This window comes from Salmo salar, chromosome 08 (assembly GCF_965601325.2).
Source record: "Salmo salar chromosome 08, fSalSal1, whole genome shotgun sequence".
NCBI lineage: Eukaryota > Metazoa > Chordata > Actinopteri > Salmoniformes > Salmonidae > Salmo > Salmo salar.
In genome coordinates, this window is record NC_138298.1 from 43758754 (window position 1) to 43785000 (window position 26247).

General features: G+C 47.7%; 2 protein-coding genes across 4 annotated transcripts in view; one reads left to right on the forward strand and one right to left on the reverse strand.

Annotated features, from left to right (window-relative positions):
• Window positions 1–96: 96 nt before the first annotated feature.
• Window positions 97–16246, reverse strand: LOC106590792 (large ribosomal subunit protein uL6). 3 transcript variants are annotated; one of them, XM_082978713.1, is made up of 8 exons: window positions 16159–16246; window positions 15403–15449; window positions 14917–15032; window positions 9467–9562; window positions 3752–3884; window positions 2106–2186; window positions 1475–1583; window positions 97–264 (listed from the first exon to the last, which is right to left on the reverse strand). In XM_082978713.1, exons 2-7 carry the CDS (start codon window positions 15446–15448, stop codon window positions 1477–1479), a joined length of 579 nt encoding a protein of 192 aa, XP_082834839.1. In that variant the 5' UTR covers window position 15449; window positions 16159–16246; the 3' UTR covers window positions 97–264; window positions 1475–1476. The 3 variants fall into 3 exon arrangements, with proteins under 3 accessions (XP_082834839.1, XP_082834841.1, XP_082834840.1); XM_082978715.1 differs by having other exon boundaries at window positions 16149–16170; XM_082978714.1 differs by lacking the exon at window positions 16159–16246 and adding an exon at window positions 16097–16118.
• A 239-nt stretch (window positions 16247–16485) lies between these two features.
• Window positions 16486–26247, forward strand: part of LOC106595969 (lipoyl synthase, mitochondrial) — a 19839-nt gene continuing 10077 nt past the window's right edge. Inside the window, exons 1-4 of the mRNA XM_082978712.1 lie at window positions 16486–16652; window positions 16992–17173; window positions 24277–24370; window positions 25191–25271. Of these exons, the coding sequence (XP_082834838.1) occupies window positions 16569–16652; window positions 16992–17173; window positions 24277–24370; window positions 25191–25271 (441 nt within the window). The 5' untranslated portion in view covers window positions 16486–16568. The remainder of the gene's footprint in view (window positions 16653–16991; window positions 17174–24276; window positions 24371–25190; window positions 25272–26247) is intronic.

A 26247-nucleotide genomic window follows, 5' to 3' on the forward strand; every position in this document is an offset into this window, starting at 1 on the left:
TGTTTGACTAACAGGAAATAAAAATGACCAGCTTGGTTTAAAACTACACGAACCATCCAATAGGAACCACAGAAAAGACACGATGTGGGGTTGTCATTGGAGGAGGGAAAAAAAATGATTTTATTGGTCAATAGTGAGTTCCAGAGATGTATCGTTATTCGCCCGTCTGTTCCACAACAGTCGTCTTCTCACTGACGTAGATCCCATCCAGGAACTTCCTGATGTCTTTCTTCTTGACCGTGGTGGCTTGTTGGATCAGAGCCGCTGGAGGAGAGAGAGGACGAGAGGAGAGAGAGAAACGAGGAGAGAGAGAGAAACGAGGAGAGAGAAACGAGGAGAGAGAAACGAGGAGAGAGAAACGAGGAGAGAGAGAGAGAAACGAAGAGAGAGAGAGAGAAACGAGGAGAGAGAGAAACGAGGAGAGAGAGAGAGAGAAACGAGGAGAGAGAGAGAGAGAAACGAGGAGAGAGAGAGAGAGAAACGAGGAGAGAGAGAGAGAGAAACGAGGAGAGAGAGAGAGAGAAACGAGGAGAGAGAGAGAGAGAAACGAGGAGAGAGAGAGAGAGAAACGAGGAGAGAGAGAGAGAGAAACGAGGAGAGAGAGAGAGAAACGAGGAGAGAGAGAGAAACGAGGAGAGAGAGAGAGAAACGAGGAGAGAATCGAGGAGAGAGAGAGAGAAACGAGGAGAGAGAGAACGAGGAGAGAGAGAGAGAACTGTTAAGAGTAAAAATAAAAGAGGCATTTTGTGCTAGTTTAGTTCAGCCTTCAGGGCTGTAATATGCCCCATAACGTAGATTACAGGCGTTTCCGTTCTCCAACATCGGTTAAAGCTTCACATGTCATGTTAGAAAGATTTACAGCAACAGCAACAGTTTTCAAAGTGCAGCATTAAAACAGGCATCGATTGACATGGTGAGTAACACCAAGACGCTGAAATGGTTTTCTATTGGCCAACAGGGATACAGCACCCTATTCCCTATGTAGTCCCGACCCCGACGGGCCGTGGCCTCGCGCCGAGACCTCACACCCACGGGCCGTGGCCTCGCGCCGACCCCGACGGGCCGTGGCCTCGCGCCGACCACTACATAGGGAATAGGGTCCCATGTGTGATGCATGCTGGGACTAAAACCAAACTTGCTTTGCACCATGGAATCATGGAAGGAGACAAACAACGGCTTTGAGATGGAAAATAAAAACATGGACTTTATTCCCCCCCCCCCCCCCGTCCCCCCACGGTGAACGACCCGAACGGCACCCTATTCCCTGCATAGTACACTTACCAACCCCATAGGGCTCTAGTCCAAAGTAGTGCACTATATAGAGAGAATAGGCTGCAAAATCGGGGGCCACACGGCGAGAGTATAGCAACAAAAGCAGAAAGCAGACGGACGGTAGAACAGAGGGGCTCCCCGGCGGTGTGGAGGAGTCGTAGCGCTGCGCTGAGTGACAGACAGGACTCTGGGTAATTCTGACCTCTAATCCTCCTTCTGGACGACTGTGCCCTTCTCAGACACATAGATACCGTCCAAGAACTTCCTGATGTCTTTATTCTTGACCGTGGTGGCTTGCTGGATGAGAGCGGCTGGAAGAGAGAGGAGAGAGAGGAGAGAGAGAGAGAGAGGCTGGGGTGGTGAGCAGGGTGCTACAGCTTGGAGGGTCACAGGGGTCAATATATACACAACAAGTTAGGATTTAGAGCTAGGGGAGGGGAGGGAGAGAGGGGACAGGAAGGTAGGAGAGGGGAGGGAGAGAGGGGACAGGAAGGTAGGAGAGGGGAGGGAGAGAGAGGGGACAGGAAGGTAGGAGAGGGGAGGGGAGAGAGGGACAGGAAGGTAGGAGAGGGGAGGGAGAGAGAGGGGACAGGAAGGTAGGAGGACAGACAGCATCACTACCACTCTGGGTTAACAGTCTGGTTATACTAGGAGAGACTATACAGCTTAGAATCTAGAATCCCAGTCACAACATTCTAGAATCCCAGTCACAACATTCTAGAATCCACAGGGAGGGAGGGGAGGGGGGGGGGCTGTACGTAACCCGTGTGCAGCCCCGAAAAGTTAACTACGCAGGGTAACACATATCGGTGTAGTGATGCATGTCGCCTCACCAGAGTTAGACACCAGCTCAATATCGTTCCCCTCCAGAATCAACTCATCCTTCTGGGCTGCTGACACTGCACAGGACACACCTGAGAGAGAGGGAGGAGAGAGAGAGAGAGAGGAGAGAGAGAAAGGGGGGGGGGGGGGGGGAGAGAGAGGGAGAGGAGAGAGACAGAGAGAGGAGAGAGAGAAAGGGGGGGGGGGAAGAGTGAGAGGGGGGAGAGAGAGAGAGAGGGGGGGGGAAGAGTGAGAGGGGGGGAAGAGTGAGAGGGGGGGAAGAGTGAGAGGGGGGGAAGAGTGAGAGGGAGAGAGAGGGAGGGAAGAGTGAGAGGGGGGGGAAGAGTGAGAGGGAGAGAGAGAGAGAGGGGGGGAAGAGTGAGAGGGGGGGAAGAGTGAGAGGGAGAGAGAGAGAGAGGGGGGGAAGAGTGAGAGGGGGGGAAGAGAGAGAGAGGGGCAAGAGTGAGAGGGGGGGAAGAGTGAGAGGGGGGGAAGAGTGAGAGGGGGGGAAGAGTGAGAGGGGGGGAAGAGTGAGAGGGGGGGAAGAGTGAGAGGGGGGGAAGAGTGAGAGGGGGGGAGAGTGAGAGGGGGGAAGAGTGAGAGGGGGGGGGAGGAGAACGTCAGCCAGGCATCTCTGCATTGAAATCGCCACACATCCTGAAGTTGGCGCTTGGCAACGCTCTAGGGTTCTAGAGCGGATTCCTTTACAGAACCAACAGAACTAGGAGAACCATCTTAAAATATAAAATTAAAACAATGATACAAACAACTGAGTAGCCCGTTATCAAACGGCCAATGGGAAGTGTGCGTTAATTACTGGTTGAAAAATAAGTATTGGCTCTTCAAAACTTAAAAAGACGCGTCCCGTCTCACCCTGTTAACCTGTCTGGGCTAGGGGGCTGTATTTTCACGGCCGGATAAAAAAAACGTACCTGATTTAAACTGGTTACTACTCTTTCCCAGAAACGAGAATATGCATATAATTAGTAGATTTGGATAGAAAACACTCTGAAGTTTCTAAAACAGTTTGAATGGTGTCTGTGAGTATAACAGAACTCATATGGCAGGCAAAAACCTGAGAAGATTCCAAGCAGGAAGTGGCCTGTCTGAGATTTTGTAGTTCTCCCTTTGCTTCTCTATCGAAACTACAGTGCCCGTGGGGTTATGTAGCACTTTCTAAGGCTTCCATTGGCTCTCTAAAGCGTTCAGAAAGCGGATTGATGCGTCTCCTGTCTCCGGGCAGAGTACAGGGGCACAGTTTGTCAGTGGACTGCCTGGTGGCTAAGAGATGGGAAATGCGCGTTCACGAGACCTCGCAATTTTTTCTCTTCCTTTTTGAATGACTACAACGTTGTCCGGTTGGAATATTATCGCTATTTTACGAGAAAAATACCATAAAGATTGATTTTAAACAGCGTTTGACATGCTTCTAAGTACAGTAATGGAACATTTTGAAATGTTTTGTCTCGAAATGCGCTCGCGCGTTACCCTTTGGATAGTGACCTGAACGCACAAACAAAACGGAGATATTTGGACATAACTATGGATTATTTGGAACAAAAACAACATTTGTTGTTGAAGTAGAAGTCCTGGGAGTGCATTCTGACGAAGAACAGCAAAGGTAATAACATTTATCTAGGTCCCATCTCAGACTCACCCTGTCTCATGCGGACGCGACGGATGTATTTCTCCCCCAGGAAGTTCCTGATCTCCACCAGAGCGCCACTCTCCTGCATCACAACGTTGATGGGGAAATGGGCGTACACCGATCGCATCTTATAGCGGAAACCCTGGAGAGAGGAGAGAGCGTTATAGAGCAACAAGCAGCCAGGGTATCACCATGGTAACTAACAGAGACAGGTCCAACACTCACCATGGTAACTAACAGAGACAGGACCAACACTCACCATGGTAACTAACAGAGACAGGTCAACACTCACCATGGTAACTAACAGAGACAGGTCCAACACTCACCATGGTAACTAACAGAGACAGGTCCAACACTCACCATGGTAACTAACAGAGACAGGACCAACACTCACCATGGTAACTAACAGAGACGGGTCCAACACTCACCATGGTAACTAACAGAGACGGGTCAACACTCACCATGGTAACTAACAGAGACAGGTCCAACACTCACCATGGTAACTAACAGAGACGGGTCCAACACTCACCATGGTAACTAACAGAGACGGGTCAACACTCACCATGGTAACTAACAGAGACAGGTCCAACACTCACCATGGTAACTAACAGAGACAGGACCAACACTCACCATGGTAACTAACAGAGACAGGTCCAACACTCACCATGGTAACTAACAGACGGACCAACACTCACCATGGTAACTAACAGAGACAGGTCAACACTCACCATGGTAACTAACAGAGACGGGTCAACACTCACCATGGTAACTAACAGAGACAGGTCAACACTCACCATGGTAACTAACAGAGACGGGTCAACACTCACCATGGTAACTAACAGAGACAGGTCCAACACTCACCATGGTAACTAACAGAGACAGGTCCAACACTCACCATGGTAACTAACAGAGACAGGTCAACACTCACCATGGTAACTAACAGAGACAGGTCAACACTCACCATGGTAACTAACAGAGACAGGTCCAACACTCACCATGGTAACTAACAGAGACGGGTCAACACTCACCATGGTAACTAACAGAGACAGGTCAACACTCACCATGGTAACTAACAGAGACAGGTCAACACTCACCATGGTAACTAACAGACGGACCAACACTCACCATGGTAACTAACAGAGACAGGTCCAACACTCACCATGGTAACTAAAAGAGACAGGTCCAACAATCACCATGGTAACTAACAGAGACAGGTCAACACTCACCATGGTAACTAACAGAGACAGGTCCAACACTCACCATGGTAACTAACAGAGACGGGTCAACACTCACCATGGTAACTAACAGAGACAGGTCCAACACTCACCATGGTAACTAACAGAGACGGTCCAACACTCACCATGGTAACTAACAGAGACAGGTCCAACACTCACCATGGTAACTAACAGAGACAGGTCCAACACTCACCATGGTAACTAACAGAGACGGGTCAACACTCACCATGGTAACTAACAGAGACAGGTCCAACACTCACCATGGTAACTAACAGACACAGGTCCAACACTCACCATGGTAACTAACAGAGACAGGTCAACACTCACCATGGTAACTAACAGAGACAGGTCCAACACTCACCATGGTAACTAACAGAGACAGGTCCAACACTCACCATGGTAACTAACAGAGACGGGTCAACACTCACCATGGTAACTAACAGAGACAGGTCCAACACTCACCATGGTAACTAACAGAGACAGGTCCAACACTCACCATGGTAACTAACAGAGACAGGTCCAACACTCACCATGGTAACTAACAGAGACAGGTCAACACTCACCATGGTAACTAACAGAGACAGGTCAACACTCACCATGGTAACTAACAGAGACAGGTCAACACTCACCATGGTAACTAACAGAGACAGGACCAACACTCACCATGGTAACTAACAGAGACAGGTCAACACTCACCATGGTAACTAACAGAGACAGGTCAACACTCACCATGGTAACTAACAGAGACAGGACCAACACTCACCATGGTAACTAACAGAGACAGGTCCAACACTCACCATGGTAACTAACAGAGACAGGTCCAACACTCACCATGGTAACTAACAGAGACAGGTCCAACACTCACCATGGTAACTAACAGAGACAGGTCCAACACTCACCATGGTAACTAACAGAGACAGGTCCAACACTCACCATGGTAACTAACAGAGACAGGTCCAACACTCACCATGGTAACTAACAGAGACAGGACCAACACTCACCATGGTAACTAACAGAGACAGGTCCAACACTCACCATGGTAACTAACAGAGACGGGACCAACACTCACCATGGTAACTAACAGAGACAGGTCCAACACTCACCATGGTAACTAACAGAGACAGGTCCAACACTCACCATGGTAACTAACAGAGACAGGTCCAACACTCACCATGGTAACTAACAGAGACGGTCCAACACTCACCATGGTAACTAACAGAGACAGGTCCAACACTCACCATGGTAACTAACAGAGACAGGTCCAACACTCACCATGGTAACTAACAGAGACAGGTCAACACTCACCATGGTAACTAACAGAGACAGGACCAACACTCACCATGGTAACTAACAGAGACAGGTCAACACTCACCATGGTAACTAACAGAGACGGGTCAACACTCACCATGGTAACTAACAGAGACAGGTCCAACACTCACCATGCTAACTAACAGACGGACCAACACTCACCATGGTAACTAACAGAGACAGGTCCAACACTCACCATGGTAACTAACAGAGACAGGTCCAACACTCACCATGGTAACTAACAGAGACAGGACCAACACTCACCATGGTAACTAACAGAGACAGGTCAACACTCACCATGGTAACTAACAGAGACAGGTCAACACTCACCATGGTAACTAACAGAGACGGGTCAACACTCACCATGGTAACTAACAGAGACAGGTCCAACACTCACCATGGTAACTAACAGAGACAGGTCAACACTCACCATGGTAACTAACAGAGACAGGTCCAACACTCACCATGGTAACTAACAGAGACAGGTCCAACACTCACCATGGTAACTAACAGAGACAGGTCCAACACTCACCATGGTAACTAACAGAGACAGGTCCAACACTCACCATGGTAACTAACAGAGACAGGTCCAACACTCACCATGGTAACTAACAGAGACGGGTCAACACTCACCATGGTAACTAACAGAGACAGGACCAACACTCACCATGGTAACTAACAGAGACAGGTCAACACTCACCATGGTAACTAACAGAGACAGGTCCACACTCACCATGGTAACTAACAGAGACAGGTCCAACACTCACCATGGTAACTAACAGAGACAGGTCCAACACTCACCATGGTAACTAACAGAGACAGGTCCAACACTCACCATGGTAACTAACAGAGACAGGTCAACACTCACCATGGTAACTAACAGAGACAGGTCCAACACTCACCATGGTAACTAACAGAGACAGGTCCAACACTCACCATGGTAACTAACAGAGACAGGTCCAACACTCACCATGGTAACTAACAGAGACAGGTCAACACTCACCATGGTAACTAACAGAGACAGGTCAACACTCACCATGGTAACTAACAGAGACAGGTCCAACACTCACCATGGTAACTAACAGAGACAGGTCCAACACTCACCATGGTAACTAACAGAGACAGGTCCAACACTCACCATGGTAACTAACAGAGACAGGTCAACACTCACCATGGTAACTAACAGAGACAGGTCAACACTCACCATGGTAACTAACAGACGGACCAACACTCACCATGGTAACTAACAGAGACAGGTCAACACTCACCATGGTAACTAACAGAGACAGGTCAACACTCACCATGGTAACTAACAGAGACAGGTCAACACTCACCATGGTAACTAACAGAGACGGTCCAACACTCACCATGGTAACTAACAGAGACAGGTCCAACACTCACCATGGTAACTAACAGACAGGTCAACACTCACCATGGTAACTAACAGAGACAGGACCAACACTCACCATGGTAACTAACAGAGACAGGACCAACACTCACCATGGTAACTAACAGAGACAGGTCAACACTCACCATGGTAACTAACAGAGACAGGTCAACACTCACCATGGTAACTAACAGAGACAGGTCCAACACTCACCATGGTAACTAACAGAGACAGGTCCAACACTCACCATGGTAACTAACAGAGACGGGTCAACACTCACCATGGTAACTAACAGAGACAGGTCCAACACTCACCATGGTAACTAACAGAGACAGGTCAACACTCACCATGGTAACTAACAGAGACAGGTCCAACACTCACCATGGTAACTAACAGAGACAGGTCAACACTCACCATGGTAACTAACAGAGACAGGTCAACACTCACCATGGTAACTAACAGAGACAGGTCCAACACTCACCATGGTAACTAACAGAGACAGGTCCAACACTCACCATGGTAACTAACAGAGACGGGTCAACACTCACCATGGTAACTAACAGAGACAGGTCCAACACTCACCATGGTAACTAACAGAGACAGGTCCAACACTCACCATGGTAACTAACAGAGACAGGTCAACACTCACCATGGTAACTAACAGAGACAGGTCCAACACTCACCATGGTAACTAACAGAGACGGGTCCAACACTCACCATGGTAACTAACAGAGACAGGTCCAACACTCACCATGGTAACTAACAGAGACAGGTCCAACACTCACCATGGTAACTAACAGAGACAGGTCCAACACTCACCATGGTAACTAACAGAGACAGGTCCAACACTCACCATGGTAACTAACAGAGACAGGTCAACACTCACCATGGTAACTAACAGAGACAGGTCCAACACTCACCATGGTAACTAACAGAGACAGGACCAACACTCACCATGGTAACTAACAGAGACAGGTCAACACTCACCATGGTAACTAACAGAGACAGGTCCAACACTCACCATGGTAACTAACAGAGACAGGACCAACACTCACCATGGTAACTAACAGAGACAGGTCAACACTCACCATGGTAACTAACAGAGACAGGTCAACACTCACCATGGTAACTAACAGACGGACCAACACTCACCATGGTAACTAACAGAGACAGGTCCAACACTCACCATGGTAACTAACAGAGACAGGTCCAACACTCACCATGGTAACTAACAGAGACAGGTCCAACACTCACCATGGTAACTAACAGAGACAGGTCAACACTCACCATGGTAACTAACAGAGACAGGTCAACACTCACCATGGTAACTAACAGAGACAGGTCCAACACTCACCATGGTAACTAACAGAGACGGGTCCAACACTCACCATGGTAACTAACAGAGACAGGTCCAACACTCACCATGGTAACTAACAGAGACAGGTCCAACACTCACCATGGTAACTAACAGAGACAGGACCAACACTCACCATGGTAACTAACAGAGACAGGTCCAACACTCACCATGGTAACTAACAGAGACGGGTCCAACACTCACCATGGTAACTAACAGAGACGGGTCCAACACTCACCATGGTAACTAACAGAGACGGGTCCAACACTCACCATGGTAACTAACAGAGACGGGTCAACACTCACCATGGTAACTAACAGAGACGGGTCAACACTCACCATGGTAACTAACAGAGACGGGTCCAACACTCACCATGGTAACTAACAGAGACAGGACCAACACTCACCATGGTAACTAACAGAGACAGGACCAACACTCACCATGGTAACCCCTTTGATCATGTTCTGGACGTGACTGCAGATGGTTCTGACTGTCGCCAGCTCCTTCCTGTTGCCCCACCATTTATCCACACGCAGCTGGAACACAGAGAGACGAGGGATATATTGCACCACCAGAACTATCCGTTAGGAACGATTCACTACACCGTTAAAAAAAAAATCAGGTTATTACACCAAAACTACCATCACCCCAAAACAGTTACTAAGTGCAGTTCACTACAGAAATGAAATCAGGGATATACATTTAAAAACACCACATAAAATGTAGAAGAACCAGAAAAAAATAAATGTTTTATTTTCCCCCCAAAAAATTATTTGAGATAAAAGCCTATTAGGTCGATATGAACTCTTTCATTTTAACCTTTATTTATCTAGGCAAGTCAGTTAAGAACAAATTATAATTTTCTCTTAACTACTGTTGAAACACACTAATATTTAACACTAAATACATTCGTTTATTGGGGCGGCGGGTAGCCTAGTGGTTAGAGGAGGAGGCGGGTAGCCTAGTGGTTAGAGGAGGAGGCGGGTAGCCTAGTGGTTAGAGGAGGAGGCGGGTAGCCTAGTGGTTAGAGGAGGCGGCGGGTAGCCTAGTGGTTAGAGGAGGAGGCAGGTAACCTAGTGGTTAGAGGAGGAGGCAGGTAGCCTAGTGGTTAGAGGAGACAGGTAGCCTAGTGGTTAGAGGAGACAGGTAGCCTAGTGGTTAGAGGAGGCAGGTAGCCTAGTGGTTAGAGGAGGCAGGTAGTCTAGTGGTTAGAGGAGGCAGGTAGCCTAGTGGTTAGAGGAGGAGGCGGGTAGCCTAGTGGTTAGAGGAGGAGGCGGGTGGCCTAGTGGTTAGAGGAGGAGGCGGGTAGCCTAGTGGTTAGAGGAGGAGGCGGGTAGCCTAGTGGTTAGAGGAGGAGGCGGGTAGCCTAGTGGTTAGAGGAGGAGGCAGGTAGCCTAGTGGTTAGAGGAGGCAGGTAGCCTAGTGGTTAGAGGAGGCAGGTAGCCTAGTGGTTAGAGGAGGAGGCAGGTAGCCTAGTGGTTAGAGGAGGAGGCAGGTAGCCTAGTGGTTAGAGGAGGAGGCAGGTAGCCTAGTGGTTAGAGGAGGAGGCAGGTAGCCTAGTGGTTAGAGGAGACAGGTAGCCTAGTGGTTAGAGGAGGAGGCAGGTAGCCTAGTGGTTAGAGGAGGCAGGTAGCCTAGTGGTTAGAGGAGACAGGTAGCCTAGTGGTTAGAGGAGGCAGGTAGCCTAGTGGTTAGAGGAGGAGGCAGGTAGCCTAGTGGTTAGAGGAGGAGGCAGGTAGCCTAGTGGTTAGAGGAGGAGGCAGGTAGCCTAGTGGTTAGAGGAGGAGGCAGGTAGCCTAGTGGTTAGAGGAGGCAGGTAGCCTGGTGGTTAGAGGAGGCAGATAGCCTGGTGGTTAGAGGAGGCAGATAGCCTAGTGGTTAGAGGAGGCAGGTAGCCTAGTGGTTAGAGGAGGAGGCGGGTAGCCTAGTGGTTAGAGGAGGAGGCGGGTAGCCTAGTGGTTAGAGGAGGAGGCGGGTAGCCTAGTGGTTAGAGGAGGAGGCGGGTAGCCTAGTGGTTAGAGGAGGAGGCAGGTAGCCTAGTGGTTAGAGGAGGAGGCAGGTAGCCTAGTGGTTAGAGGAGGAGGCAGGTAGCCTAGTGGTTAGAGGAGGAGGCAGGTAGCCTAGTGGTTAGAGGAGGCAGGTAGCCTAGTGGTTAGAGGAGGCAGGTAGCCTAGTGGTTAGAGGAGGAGGCAGGTAGCCTAGTGGTTAGAGGAGGAGGCAGGTAGCCTAGTGGTTAGAGGAGGAGGCAGGTAGCCTAGTGGTTAGAGGAGGAGGCAGGTAGCCTAGTGGTTAGAGGAGGAGGCAGGTAGCCTAGTGGTTAGAGGAGGAGGCAGGTAGCCTAGTGGTTAGAGGAGGAGGCAGGTAGCCTAGTGGTTAGAGGAGGAGGCAGGTAGCCTGGTGGTTAGAGGAGGAGGCAGGTAGCCTGGTGGTTAGAGGAGGCAGGTAGCCTAGTGGTTAGAGGAGGCGGGTAGCCTAGTGGTTAGAGGAGGCGGGTAGCCTAGTGGTTAGAGGAGGAGGCAGGTAGCCTAGTGGTTAGAGGAGGAGGCAGGTAGCCTAGTGGTTAGAGGAGGAGGCAGGTAACCTAGTGGTTAGAGGAGGAGGCAGGTAGCCTAGTGGTTAGAGGAGGAGGCAGGTAGCCTAGTGGTTAGAGGAGGAGGCAGGTAGCCTAGTGGTTAGAGGAGGCAGGTAGCCTAGTGGTTAGAGGAGGCAGGTAGCCTAGTGGCTAGAGGAGGCAGGTAGCCTGGTGGTTAGAGGAGGAGGCAGGTAGCCTAGTGGTTAGAGGAGGAGGCAGGTAGCCTAGTGGTTAGAGGAGGAGGCAGGTAGCCTAGTGGTTAGAGGAGGAGGCAGGTAGCCTAGTGGTTAGAGGAGGAGGCAGGTAGCCTAGTGGTTAGAGGAGGAGGCAGGTAGCCTAGTGGTTAGAGGAGGAGGCAGGTAGCCTAGTGGTTAGAGGAGGCAGGTAGCCTAGTGGTTAGAGGAGGCAGGTAGCCTAGTGGTTAGAGGAGGCAGGTAGCCTAGTGGTTAGAGGAGGCAGGTAGCCTAGTGGTTAGAGGAGGCAGGTAGCCTAGTGGTTAGAGGAGGAGGCAGGTAGCCTAGTGGTTAGAGGAGGAGGCAGGTAACCTAGTGGTTAGAGGAGGCAGGTAGCCTAGTGGTTAGAGGAGGAGGCAGGTAGCCTAGTGGTTAGAGGAGGAGGCAGGTAGCCTAGTGGTTAGAGGAGGCAAGTAGCCTAGTGGTTAGAGGAGGAGGCAAGTAGCCTAGTGGTTAGAGGAGGCAGGTAGCCTAGTGGTTAGAGGAGGCAGGTAGCCTAGTGGTTAGAGGAAGAGGCAGGTAGCCTAGTGGTTAGAGGAGGAGGCAGGTAGCCTAGTGGTTAGAGGAGGAGGCAGGTAGCCTAGTGGTTAGAGGAGGAGGCAGGTAGCCTAGTGGTTAGAGGAGGAGGCAGGTAGCCTAGTGGTTAGAGGAGGAGGCAGGTAGCCTAGTGGTTAGAGGAGGCAGGTAGCCTAGTGGTTAGAGGAGGCAGGTAGCCTAGTGGTTAGAGGAGGCGGGTAGCCTAGTGGTTAGAGGAGGAGGCGGGTAGCCTAGTGGTTAGAGGAGGAGGCGGGTAGCCTAGTGGTTAGAGGAGGAGGCGGGTAGCCTAGTGGTTAGAGGAGGAGGCAGGTAGCCTAGTGGTTAGAGGAGGCAGGTAGCCTAGTGGTTAGAGGAGGCGGGTAGCCTAGTGGTTAGAGGAGGCGGGTAGCCTAGTGGTTAGAGGAGGAGGCGGGTAGCCTAGTGGTTAGAGGAGGAGGCAGGTAGCCTAGTGGTTAGAGGAGGCAGGTAGCCTAGTGGTTAGAGGAGGAGGCAGGTAGCCTAGTGGTTAGAGGAGGAGGCAGGTAGCCTAGTGGTTAGAGGAGGAGGCAGGTAGCCTAGTGGTTAGAGGAGGAGGCAGGTAGCCTAGTGGTTAGAGGAGGAGGCAGGTAGCCTAGTGGTTAGAGGAGGAGGCAGGTAGCCTAGTGGTTAGAGGAGGAGGCAGGTAGCCTAGTGGTTAGAGGAGGCAGGTAGCCTAGTGGTTAGAGGAGGAGGCAGGTAGTCTAGTGGTTAGAGGAGGAGGCAGGTAATGTGTGGGTGGGTGGCAGAATTTGGGGTTGTAACTTTCAAGGGATATGTTGTGTTTTGGGGGACTGTGAAGTCATGTCTTTCATAGACTCCTGGTGGGTCTGCAGCCTAAAACACAAAGGCTACTGTGTTCAGGAACTGTTGCCTGTAGAAACAACTGTTGTGTAAACAATAGCAGGGTATTAATACCTCTCACTATATAAGGGACATGTATAAACAATAGCAGGGTATTAATACCTCTCACTATATAAGGGACATGTATAAACAATAGCAGGGTATTAATAGCTCTCACTATATAAGGGACATGTATAAACAATAGCAGGGTATTAATACCTCTCACTATATAAGGGACATGTATAAACAATAGCAGGGTATTAATACCTCTCACTATATAAGGGACATGTATAAACAATAGCAGGGTATTAATACCTCTCACTATATAAGGGACATGTATAAACAATAGCAGGGTATTAATAGCTCTCACTATATAAGGGACATGTATAAACAATAGCAGGGTATTAATAGCTCTCACTATATAAGGGACATGTATAAACAATAGCAGGGTATTAATACCTCTCACTATATAAGGAACATGTATAAACAATAGCAGGGTATTAATACCTCTCACTATATAAGGGACATGTATAAACAATAGCAGGGTATTAATACCTCTCACTATATAAGGGACATGTATAAACAATAGCAGGGTATTAATACCTCTCACTATATAAGGGACATGTATAAACAATAGCAGGGTATTAATACCTCTCACTATATAAGGGACATGTATAAACAATAGCAGGGTATTAATACCTCTCACTATATAAGGGACATGTATAAACAATAGCAGGGTATTAATACCTCTCACTATATAAGGGACATGTATAAACAATAGCAGGGTATTAATACCTCTCACTATATAAGGGACATGTATAAACAATAGCAGGGTATTAATACCTCTCACTATATAAGGGACATGTATAAACAATAGCAGGGTATTAATACCTCTCACTATATAAGGGACATGTATAAACAATAGCAGGGTATTAATACCTCTCACTATATAAGGGACATGTATAAACAATAGCAGGGTATTAATACCTCTCACTATATAAGGGACATGTATAAACAATAGCAGGGTATTAATACCTCTCACTATATAAGGGACATGTATAAACAATAGCAGGGTATTAATACCTCTCACTATATAAGGGACATGTATAAACAATAGCAGGGTATTAATACCTCTCACTATATAAGGGACATGTATAAACAATAGCAGGGTATTAATACCTCTCACTATATAAGGGACATGTATAAACAATAGCAGGGTATTAATACCTCTCACTATATAAGGGACATCGAACCACTGACTCAGTTGTACCCTGTGAAATCAGAGGACTATCTTCCCCTGCAGCGGCTTGATTAATTAAAGATGTTTCTATTATATAAATATTAAATAGTCTCTTCCTTAAGTTTCCCACCACATATAGGTTCTATCTCTTGACCTGGTTGGGCTACAAAGCAGGCCGTTTTTTGGCTGTAGTGATGGTAAACGAATCATTAGCACTCACTGGTTTCTCTAGTGCCGCTCTCTGAAACAGTACAGTTATTATCTGGGACTTTAAAAAAAAAAAATCTCTTTCCCATAGTCACACATAACCCCTCCTCCCCCCCAAAAAATACACCTGGTCGCACAGCAAAATATTTCATCCCATTTTAGAGCCCTGAGCATGATGGGTAAAGTGCATTAAAGTGTAAGGATGCAGCCATTGCCAAGTATTTCTATACAAAGTGTCCAAACCTTTTTGTGCGTCTTGCCCAGCAGGCTGAGTTCCAGGTTGATGTGGTTGAACTCTCGACGGAGAACCCCCCGGGGACCCTTGACGATGACAGTCCGTCCCTTCAACCTCACCTCGACTGGGGGTGGGGGCACGGCAGAGACGACAACAGGGGTTACACACACACCAGCAAAACACTGAACCAGTAACTAGCTAGACAATATGAACCACGTCACTAGAATATATGTCATTAAAACCCAACTGTAGTCAGGATAAAATGCTGGATTGACAGAGAGACGGGCACCAGCGATACTTCTTGAGGTTGGCAGCCAGAGACCGACTGACTACAGTACCTTAGTGTTCAATTAAACAACAAAGGCATTTAAGTTAGTGTAGTCCTTTTCTGGGGGGGCTGAACCAATAACTCGCTATGTAACGTAGGTAAACATTTGACACTAGTTTGGTTAAAAACAATTCCTATTTTTATTAAAACAAGTGGTTAAACTTACCACCGTCGGGGATATCCACAGTCTGGTTACTGAGAATGGTCTTCATTCTGGGGTTAGACAGAGAGTAAAGTTAGGTGGAGTTGGGAGATTGCAATACAGAATGTTAATTCATTTAATAACGTTAAGGAGCGGATTAGGGATTTCAGGGCGAGTTTTATAACTACTTTAGTTAACTAACATCGTGTGTGTGTGTGTGTGTGTTGCACGACTTATCATTATTTAGTTAGCTCGTTGTTGACAAATGTCCTACAATACGCAAATCGGTCCATAAACAGTCGACTGTCCAAATTAAACCGTAGAGTCGTAAAACGTTAATAAAAAAACGCAGGAAGGCAACGTTTAACAGCTAGCCGACTATAACAGGCATGCAAACTAACTAACGTTAGCGATCCCCACGGCTAACAACTTTTATAAACCTACACTACTGTCATTGAAACGGTCTGAAATAATGCTAACATTGTACATACAAGACAAAACGTTATAAATGTTAAACACATTGAGCATTATTCACGTTGCCCTGGCTACTAAAATGACAAGATGGACAGGCATGGGGGGGATTTGGGCCCAGGACAAGGGGGTCTGGTGGGGCAAAAACTAACTATATAGTTATGGTGGGGGGGAAATAACAAATGCGAAATTTCAATATACATATAGTAAATTCGTAATGGTGAAAAAAAATACGCGTTTTAGATACCGAGGAACATAGATGGAGTTAGATTTTTGTTGCGGTAGAAAAATGATCCAACCATTTCTTACCTCGCCGGTAGTAGAGGAAAGGAGGAAGGAAGGACGTCAGCGCGCAATTGTAGTCTTCGTACGTGCTTTACGCCGTCAAGCGTGCTTTACGCCGTCAGCGTGCTTTACGCCGTCACCATGCTACGCGTTTATTCAGACGTAACTAAACGATTGATGATGAGCAAAAATACTTCGATATATTGATAAATTAATTATACGCCTTTGGTTCCCCAGAAAGAAAAAAAACACATCGCATTTAGAATTAAATCTGGATATAAAAAAGAATCGAGATCAATTGATTAATTAAGTCGTTTATAAAATTATTATAATTATAATTATTTATTTTTTTTAATGCCAGGCCTAAGTACTCGCACCCAGAGAAATGTTTTTGTCAATGACAGACGTCTAGCAGACGTTAGTTAGGTAATGTCATGGCTTTGGTCAAGCAAAGTTGTTTTATTGCGGGTCGTTTCTCCAACAACAACCGGTGGTTGAGTCCCAAATGCAACACACGTGTAAGTACATCTACTTGACCGGACTGCAACGATATCACTGAAATGTCTCTTTGTTTTTTACAATGTTTATACTAGCTAGCTAAGTATGGCTAATGCTAACATAACTAACTGATTGGCCGCTGGCCTTGGGTTACTTAGTTAGCTAATACGAGTTAGCATACTAGCTAAGATTCATACTAACAACTAATGTTAATATGAATCCTTATCTTGTTCTTGATATCACACATTTTGTTGTTGTTGTTGTTGTTGTTGATGTTGACATGCTACATCTTATTTTGTTGGAAGCATTTAACAACAACTGTCCTCATTGTGGATAATTCCTATCCGGTCCGTGGGTAGGTGTACTCCGCCAGCGGACTGACCACAGCGGTCAGGTCATCCCAGGTACAGGCACAGAAAGACCGCAAGAAGGAGCTGGTCCATGACGGGCCCGACCTCCAGGACTTTATATCCGGAGAGCTGTCTGAGAAGAACAATTGGGAAGAGTACAGGGGTAACCTGAAGAGACAGAAGGGAGAGAGGTGGGAGGGAATACAGGTTCCTTATATATATATCATGCTTCCTAAACGGTACTCTATTCCCTATGTAGTGCACTACGTTTGACTCTGGTCCCATGTGGCTCTAGTCAAGATATAAGGGAATAAGGTGTCACATGGTACAGGACCTGTGTGTGAATCTAAAGACATTTGTTTGCACTACTTAGGCACTCAGTATAGTGCACTACCTAGGCACCCTATTCCCTATATACAGTATAGTGCACTACCTAGGCACCCTATTCCCTATATACAGTATAGTGCACTGCTTAGGCACCCTATTCCCTATATACAGTATAGTGCACTACCTAGGTACCCTATTCCCTATATACAGTATAGTGCACTACCTAGGCACCCTATTCCCTATATACAGTATAGTGCACTACCTAGGCACCCTATTCCCTATATACAGTATAGTGCACTACCTAGGCACCCTATTCCCTATATACAATATAGTGCACTGCTTAGGCACCCTATATACAGTATAGTGCACTACCTAGGCACCCTATTCCCTATATACAGTATAGTGCACTGCTTAGGCACCCTATTCCCTATATACAGTATAGTGCACTACCTAGGCACCCTATTCCACATATACAGTATAGTGCACTACCTAGGCACCCTATTCCCTATATACAGTATAGTGCACTACCTAGGCACCCTATTCCCTATATACAGTATAGTGCACTGCTTAGGTACCCTATTCCCTATATACAGTATAGTGCACTACCTAGGCACCCTATTCCCTATATACAGTATAGTGCACTACCTAGGCACCCTATTCCACATATACAGTATAGTGCACTACCTAGGCACCCTATTCCCTATATACAGTATAGTGCACTACCTAGGCACCCTATTCCCTATATACAGTATAGTGCACTGCTTAGGCACCCTATTCCCTATATACAGTATAGTGCACTACCTAGGCACCCTATTCCACATATACAGTATAGTGCACTACCTAGGCACCCTATTCCCTATATACAGTATAGTGCACTACCTAGGCACCCTATTCCCTATATACAGTATAGTGCACTATCTAGGCACCCTATTCCCTATATACAGTATAGTGCACTACCTAGGCACCCTATTCCATATATACAGTATAGTGCACTACTATTCCCTATATACAGTTTATTTTAATGTAAACCTTTATTTAACTAGGCAAGTCAGTTAAGAATACGGGGCCTGGGATTAAAAATAATAATTATAGGACAAAACACACATCATGACAAGAGAGACAACACAACACAACACAACACAACACAACACACCACAACACAACACAACACAACACAACACAACACACCACAACACAACACACCACAACACAACACAACACAACACAACACAACATAAAGAGAGACAACACAACACAACATAAAGAGAGACAACACAACACAACATAAAGAGAGACCTAAAGACAACAACACAGCATGGTAGCAACACAACACAACATAAAGAGAGACCTAAGACAACAACACAGCATGGTAACAACACAACACAACACAGCAAGGTAGAAACACAACATGACAACACAGCATGGTAGCAACACAACATAAAGAGAGACCTAAAGACAACAACACAGCATGGTAACAACACAACATGACAACACAGCATGGTAGCAACACAACACAACATAAAGAGAGACCTAAGACAACAACACAGCAAGGTAGCAACACAACATGACAACACAGCATGGTAGCAACACAACACAACATAAAGAGAGACCTAAGACAACAACACAGCAAGGTAGCAACACAACAACACAGCAAGGTAGCAACACAACATGACAACACAGCATGGTAGCAACACAACACAACACAACATAAAGAGAGACCTAAGACAACAACACAGCAAGGTAGCAACACAACATGACAACACAGCATGGTAGCAACACAACACAACATAAAGAGAGACCTAAGACAACAACACAGCAAGGTAGCAACACAACATGACAACACAGCATGGTAGCAACACAACACAACATAAAGAGAGACCTAAGACAACAACACAGCAAGGTAGCAACACAACAACACAGCAAGGTAGCAACACAACATGACAACACAGCATGGTAGCAACACAACACAACACAACATAAAGAGAGACCTAAGACAACAACACAGCAAGGTAGCAACACAACATGACAACACAGCATGGTAGCAACACAACACAACATAAAGAGAGACCTAAGACAACAACACAGCAAGGTAGCAACACAACAACACAGCAAGGTAGCAACACAACATGACAACACAGCATGGTAGCAACACAACACAACACAACATAAAGAGAGACCTAAGACAACAACACAGCAAGGTAGCAACACAACAACACAGCATGGTAGCAACACAACACAACACAACATAAAGAGAGACCTAAGACAACAACACAGCAAGGTAGCAACACAACATGACAACACAGCATGGTAGCAACACAACATGACAACACAGCATGGCAGCAACACATGACAACACAGCATGGTAGTAACACAACATGACAACACAGCATGGTAGTAACACAACATGACAACACAGCATGGTAGCAACACAGCATGGTAGAAACACAACATGACAACACAGCATGGCAGCAACACATGACAACACAGCATGGTAGCAACACAACATGACAACACAGCATGGCAGCAACACATGACGGTAGCAACACAACACAACACAACATAAAGAGAGACCTAAGACAACAACACAGCAAGGTAGCAACACAACATGACAACACAACATGGTAGCAACACAACATGACAACACAGCATGGTAGCAGCACAACATGACAACACAGCATGGTAGCAATACAACATGACAACACAGCATGGTAGCAACACAACATGACAACACAGCATGGTAGCACAACACAACACAACACAACATAAAGAGAGACCTAAAGACAACAACACAGCATGGTAGCAATACAACATGACAACACAGCATGGTAGCAACACAACATGACAACACAGCATGGTAGCAATACAACATGACAACACAGCATGGTAGCAACACAACATGACAACACAGCATGGTAGCAACACAACATGACAACACAGCATGGTAGCAACACAACATGACAACACAGCATGGTAGCAACACAACATGACAACACAGCATGGTAGCAACACAACATGACAACACAGCATGGTAGCAACACAACATGACAATACAGCATGGTAGCAACACAACATGACAACACAGCATGGTAGCAACACAACATGGTAGAAACACAACATGGTAGCAACACAACATGACAACACAGCATGGTAGCAACACAACATGGTAGCAACACAACATGGTAGCAACACAACATGACAACATGGTAGCAACACAACATGACAACAACATGGTAGCAGAACAAAACATGGTACAAACATTATCGGGCCACAGACAACAGCACAAAGGTCAAGAAGGTAGAGACAACAATACATCACACAAAGCAGCCACAACTGTCAGTAAGAGAGTCCATGATTTGAGTCTTTGAATGAAGAGATGGAGATAAAACTGTCCAGTTTGAGTGTTTGTTGCAGCTCGTTCCAGTCGTTAGCTGCAGCGAACTGAAAAGACCAGCTTAGCCTAGTAATTACCTAGTTAGCTAGCAAAGTCACTCAAACTAATTGTGCTAATAAAAATTGTAGTTTGTTTGTTTACCAGTCCTCCTACTAACTTGAAATGGTTCTAACCAGGTTAAGTATGCTAACCAGGTTAAGTATGCTAACCAGGTTAAGTATGCTAACCAGGTTAAGTATGCTAATCAGGTTAAGTATGATTGAATAAGTATCTTTCTAAATGTGTGACTGCCTTCATTATGTAGCCAATCAGCTGTCTGACAGCACGGTCATTATGTAGCCAATCAGCTGTCTGACAGCACGGTCATTATGTAGCCAATCAGCTGTCTGACAGCACGGTCATTATGTAGCCAATCAGCTGTCTGACAGCACCTCACCTGGTTCAGAGTGTGACTCTGTGACTGTACTGTCTGGTCTCCTCCTCCTCTCTTCATCTGTGACTGTACTGTCTGGTCTCCTCCTCTCTTCGTCTGTGACTGTACTGTCTGGTCTCCTCCTCTCTTCGTCTGTGACTGTACTGTCTGGTCTCCTCTCTTCGTCTGTGACTGTACTGTCTGGTCTCCTCCTCTCTTCGTCTGTGACTGTACTGTCTGGTCTCCTCCTCCTCTCTTCGTCTGTGACTGTACTGTCTGGTCTCCTCCTGTACTGTCTCCTCTCTTCGTCTGTGACTGTACTGTCTCCTCTCTTCGTCTGTGACTGTACTGTCTGGCTCTCCTCTCTTCGTCTGTGACTGTACTGTCTGGTCTCCTCCTCTCTTCCTCTGTGACTGTACTGTCTGGTCTCCTCTCTTCGTCTGTGACTGTACTGTCTGCCTCTCTTCGTCTGTGACTGTACTGTCTCCCTCTCTTCGTCTGTGACTGTACTGTCTGGTCTCCTCCTCTTCGTCTGTGACTGTACTGTCTGGTCTCCTCCTCTCTTCGTCTGTGACTGTACTGTCTGGTCTCCTCTCTTCGTCTGTGACTGTACTGTCTGGTCTCCTCCTCTCTTCGTCTGTGACTGTACTGTCTGGTCTCCTCCTCTCTTCGTCTGTGACTGTACTGTCTGGTCTCCTCCTCTCTTCGTCTGTGACTGTACTGTCTGGTCCTCCTCCTCTCTTCGTCTGTGACTGTACTGTCTGGTCTCCTCCTCTCTTCGTCTGTGACTGTACTGTCTGGTCCTCCTCCTCTCTTCGTCTGTGACTGTACTGTCTGGCTCCTCCTCTCTTCGTCTGTGACTGTACTGTCTGGTCTCCTCCTCTCTTCGTCTGTGACTGTACTGTCTGGTCTCCTCTCTTCGTCTGTGACTGTACTGTCTGGTCTCCTCTCTTCGTCTGTGACTGTACTGTCTGGTCTCCTCTCTTCGTCTGTGACTGTACTGTCTGGTCTCCTCCTCTTCGTCTGTGACTGTACTGTCTGGTCTCCTCCTCTTCGTCTGTGACTGTACTGTCTGGTCTCCTCTCTTCGTCTGTGACTGTACTGTCTGGTCTCCTCTCTTCGTCTGTGACTGTACTGTCTGGTCTCCTCCTCTTCGTCTGTGACTGTACTGTCTGGTCTCCTCCTCTCTTCGTCTGTGACTGTACTGTCTGGTCTCCTCCTCCTCTCTTCATCTGTGACTGTACTGTCTGGTCTCCTCTCTTCGTCTGTGACTGTACTGTCTGGTCTCCTCCTCCTCTCTTCGTCTGTGACTGTACTGTCTGGTCTCCTCCTCTCTTCGTCTGTGACTGTACTGTCTGGTCTCCTCCTCCTCCTCTCTTCGTCTGTGACTGTACTGTCTGGTCTCCTCCTCTTCGTCTGTGACTGTACTGTCTGGTCTCCTCCTCTTCGTCTGTGACTGTACTGTCTGGTCCTCCTCTCTTCGTCTGTGACTGTACTGTCTGGTCTCCTCCTCCTCTCTTCGTCTGTGACTGTACTGTCTGGTCTCCTCTCTTCGTCTGTGACTGTACTGTCTGGTCTCCTCCTCTCTTCGTCTGTGACTGTACTGTCTGGTCTCCTCTCTTCGTCTGTGACTGTACTGTCTGGTCTCCTCTCTTCGTCTGTGACTGTACTGTCTGGTCTCCTCTCTTCGTCTGTGACTGTACTGTCTGGTCTCCTCTCTTCGTCTGTGACTGTACTGTCTGGTCTCCTCCTCTCTTCGTCTGTGACTGTACTGTCTGGTCCTCCTCCTCTCTTCGTCTGTGACTGTACTGTCTGGTCTCCTCCTCTCTTCGTCTGTGACTGTACTGTCTGGTCTCCTCCTCTCTTCGTCTGTGACTGTACTGTCTGGTCTCCTCCTCTCTTCGTCTGTGACTGTACTGTCTGGTCTCCTCCTCTCTTCGTCTGTGACTGTACTGTCTGGTCTCCTCCTCTCTTCGTCTGTGACTGTACTGTCTGGTCTCCTCCTCTCTTCGTCTGTGACTGTACTGTCTGGTCTCCTCCTCTCTTCGTCTGTGACTGTACTGTCTGGTCTCCTCTCTTCGTCTGTGACTGTACTGTCTGGTCTCCCTCCGTCGGCGTCGCGGTCTCCTCTCATCTGTGACTGTACTGTCTGGTCTCCTCCTCTCTTCGTCTGTGACTGTACTGTCTGGTCCTCCTCCTCTCTTCGTCTGTGACTGTACTGTCTGGTCTCCTCCTCTCTTCGTCTGTGACTGTACTGTCTGGTCCTCCTCCTCTCTTCGTCTGTGACTGTACTGTCTGGTCTCCTCCTCTCTTCGTCTGTGACTGTACTGTCTGGTCTCCTCCTCTCTTCGTCTGTGACTGTACTGTCTGGTCTCCTCTCTTCGTCTGTGACTGTACTGTCTGGTCTCCTCTCTTCGTCTGTGACTGTACTGTCTGGTCTCCTCCTCTCTTCGTCTGTGACTGTACTGTCTGGTCTCCTCTCTTCGTCTGTGACTGTACTGTCTGGTCTCCTCTTCGTCTGTGACTGTACTGTCTGGTCTCCTCCTCTCTTCGTCTGTGACTGTACTGTCTGGTCTCCTCCTCTTCGTCTGTGACTGTACTGTCTGGTCTCCTCCTCCTCTCTTCGTCTGTGACTGTACTGTCTGGTCTCCTCCTCCTCTCTTCGTCTGTGACTGTACTGTCTGGTCTCCTCTCTTCGTCTGTGACTGTACCGTCTGGTCTCCTCCTCCTCTCTTCGTCTGTGACTGTACTGTCTGGTCTCCTCCTCTTCATCTGTGACTGTACTGTCTGGTCTCCTCCTCTCTTCGTCTGTGACTGTACTGTCTGGTCTCTCTCCTCTCTTCATCTGTGACTGTACTGTCTGGTCTCCTCCTCCTCTCTTCATCTGTGACTGTACTGTCTGATTGAACACAGGGTTGCAAAATGATCCCTAACATTCCCAGGTTTCCCAGAAATCCTGGTTTTTTGTCGGACTCCAGATGTCCTGCTCAATCCCCTTCCTGATTCCAGGAATCTTCCAAGTGTGATTTCTATAAAACCTGGGAATATTTTGGGGGAAACGCTTCCAGAAATATTGCAGCCGTAAAAGCCAGTAACATAAAAGTCAGAGTCCTGTTGAACACATGTCCATCCACTAACCAACCTCTCTGTGATCGCTGTGATAGGCTGAGACTTCCCCCCTGGCTGAAAACAGAGATTCCTATTGGCAGGAACTACAACAAGCTGAAGAACACACTGAGAGACCTCAACCTACACACTGTGAGTTAGGGGGGGGGGGTGTGTGTGTGTGTGTGTGTGTGTGTCAACCTACACACTGTGAGTTGGGGGGGGGGGGGGGGTGTGTGTGTGTGTGTCAACCTACACACTGTGAGTTAGGTGTGTGTGTGTGTGTGTGTGTGTGTGTGTGTGTCAACCTACACACTGTGAGTTAGGGGGGGGTGGGGGGGGGGGTGTGTGTGTGTCAACCTACACACTGAGTTGGGGGGGGTGGGGGGGGGGGGTGTGTGTGTGTGTGTGTGTGTGTGTGTGTGTGTGTGTGTGTGTGTGTGTGTCAACCTACACACTGTGAGTTAGGGTGTGTGTGTGTGTGTGTGTGTGTGTCAACCTACACACTGTGAGTTAGGGGGGGTGTGTGTGTGTGTCAACCTACACACTGTGAGTTAGGGTGTGTATCTGTGTGTAGTGTGTGTGTGTCAACCTACACACTGTGAGTTAGGGTGAGTTAGGGTGTGTGTGTGTGTGTCAACCTACACACTGTGAGTTAGGTGTGTGTGTGTGTGTGTGTGTGTGTGTGTGTGTGTGTGTGTGTGTGTGAACCTGCACACTGTGAGTTGTTGTGTGTGTGTGTGTGTCAGTCAACCTACACACTGTGAGTTGTTGTGTGTGTGTGTGTCAACCTACACACTGTGAGTTAGGGTGTGTGTGTGTGTGTGTGTGTGTGTGTGTGTGTGTGTGTGTCATGCAAACTAGAGAACCTATTGAAGTATATTTGGTTGTAGTGTCTTCATGCTGCTGCCCTGTGTGTGTGTGTGTGTGTGTGTGTGTGTGTGTGTGTGTGTGTGTGTGTGTGTGTGTTCAGGTGTGTGAGGAGGCCAGGTGTCCCAACATCGGGGAGTGTTGGGGAGGAGGGGAACATGGCACAGCCACAGCAACCATCATGGTGAGTTTACTGCCCTCATATCCGACCACTCAGCCTCACGTACTGGGACACAACCATCATGGTGAGGTTACTGCCCTCATAACCGACCACTCAGCCTCACGTACTGGGACACAACCATCATGGTGAGTTTACTGCCCTCATAACCGACCACTCAGCCTCACGTACTGGGACACAACCATCATGGTGAGGTTACTACCCTCATAACCGACCACTCAGCCTCACGTACTGGGACACAACCATCATGGTGAGGTTACTACCCTCATAACCGACCACTCAGCCTCACGTACTGGGACACAACCATCATGGTGAGGTTACTACCCTCATAACCGACCACTCAGCCTCACGTACTGGGACACAACCATCATGGTGAGTTTACTACCCTCATAACCGACCACTCAGCCTCACGTACTGGGAGACAACCATCATGGTGAGTTTACTACCCTCATAACCGACCACTCAGCCTCACGTACTGGGACACAACCATCATGGTGAGGTTACTACCCTGATAACCGACCACTCAGCCTCACGTACTGGGACACAACCATCATGGTGAGGTTACTACCCTCATAACCGACCACTCAGCCTCACGTACTGGGACACAACCATCATGGTGAGGTTACTGCCCTCATAACCGACCACTCAGCCTCACGTACTGGGACACAACCATCATGGTGAGTTTACTGCCCTCATAACCGACCACTCAGCCTCACGTACTGGGACACAACCATCATGGTGAGTTTACTACCCTCATAACCGACCACTCAGCCTCACGTACTGGGACACGACCATCATGGTGAGGTTACTACCCTCATAACCGACCACTCAGCCTCACGTACTGGGACACAACCATCATGGTGAGGTTACTACCCTCATAACCGACCACTCAGCCTCACGTACTGGGACACAACCATCATGGTGAGGTTACTACCCTCATAACCGACCACTCAGCCTCACGTACTGGGACACGACCATCATG

Coding starts and splice junctions, on each gene's coding strand:
- LOC106590792 (XM_082978713.1), bottom strand. CDS start 15,448: ATGAAGACCATTCTCAGTAACCAGACTGTGGATATCCCCGACGGTG. Junction 15,033..15,402: donor TGTGGATATCCCCGACGGTG/GTAAGTTTAACC, acceptor CCCCACCCCCAG/TCGAGGTGAGGTTGAAGGGA. Junction 2,187..3,751: donor TCGCGTCCGCATGAGACAGG/GTGAGTCTGAGA, acceptor CCTCTCTCTCAG/GTGTGTCCTGTGCAGTGTCA.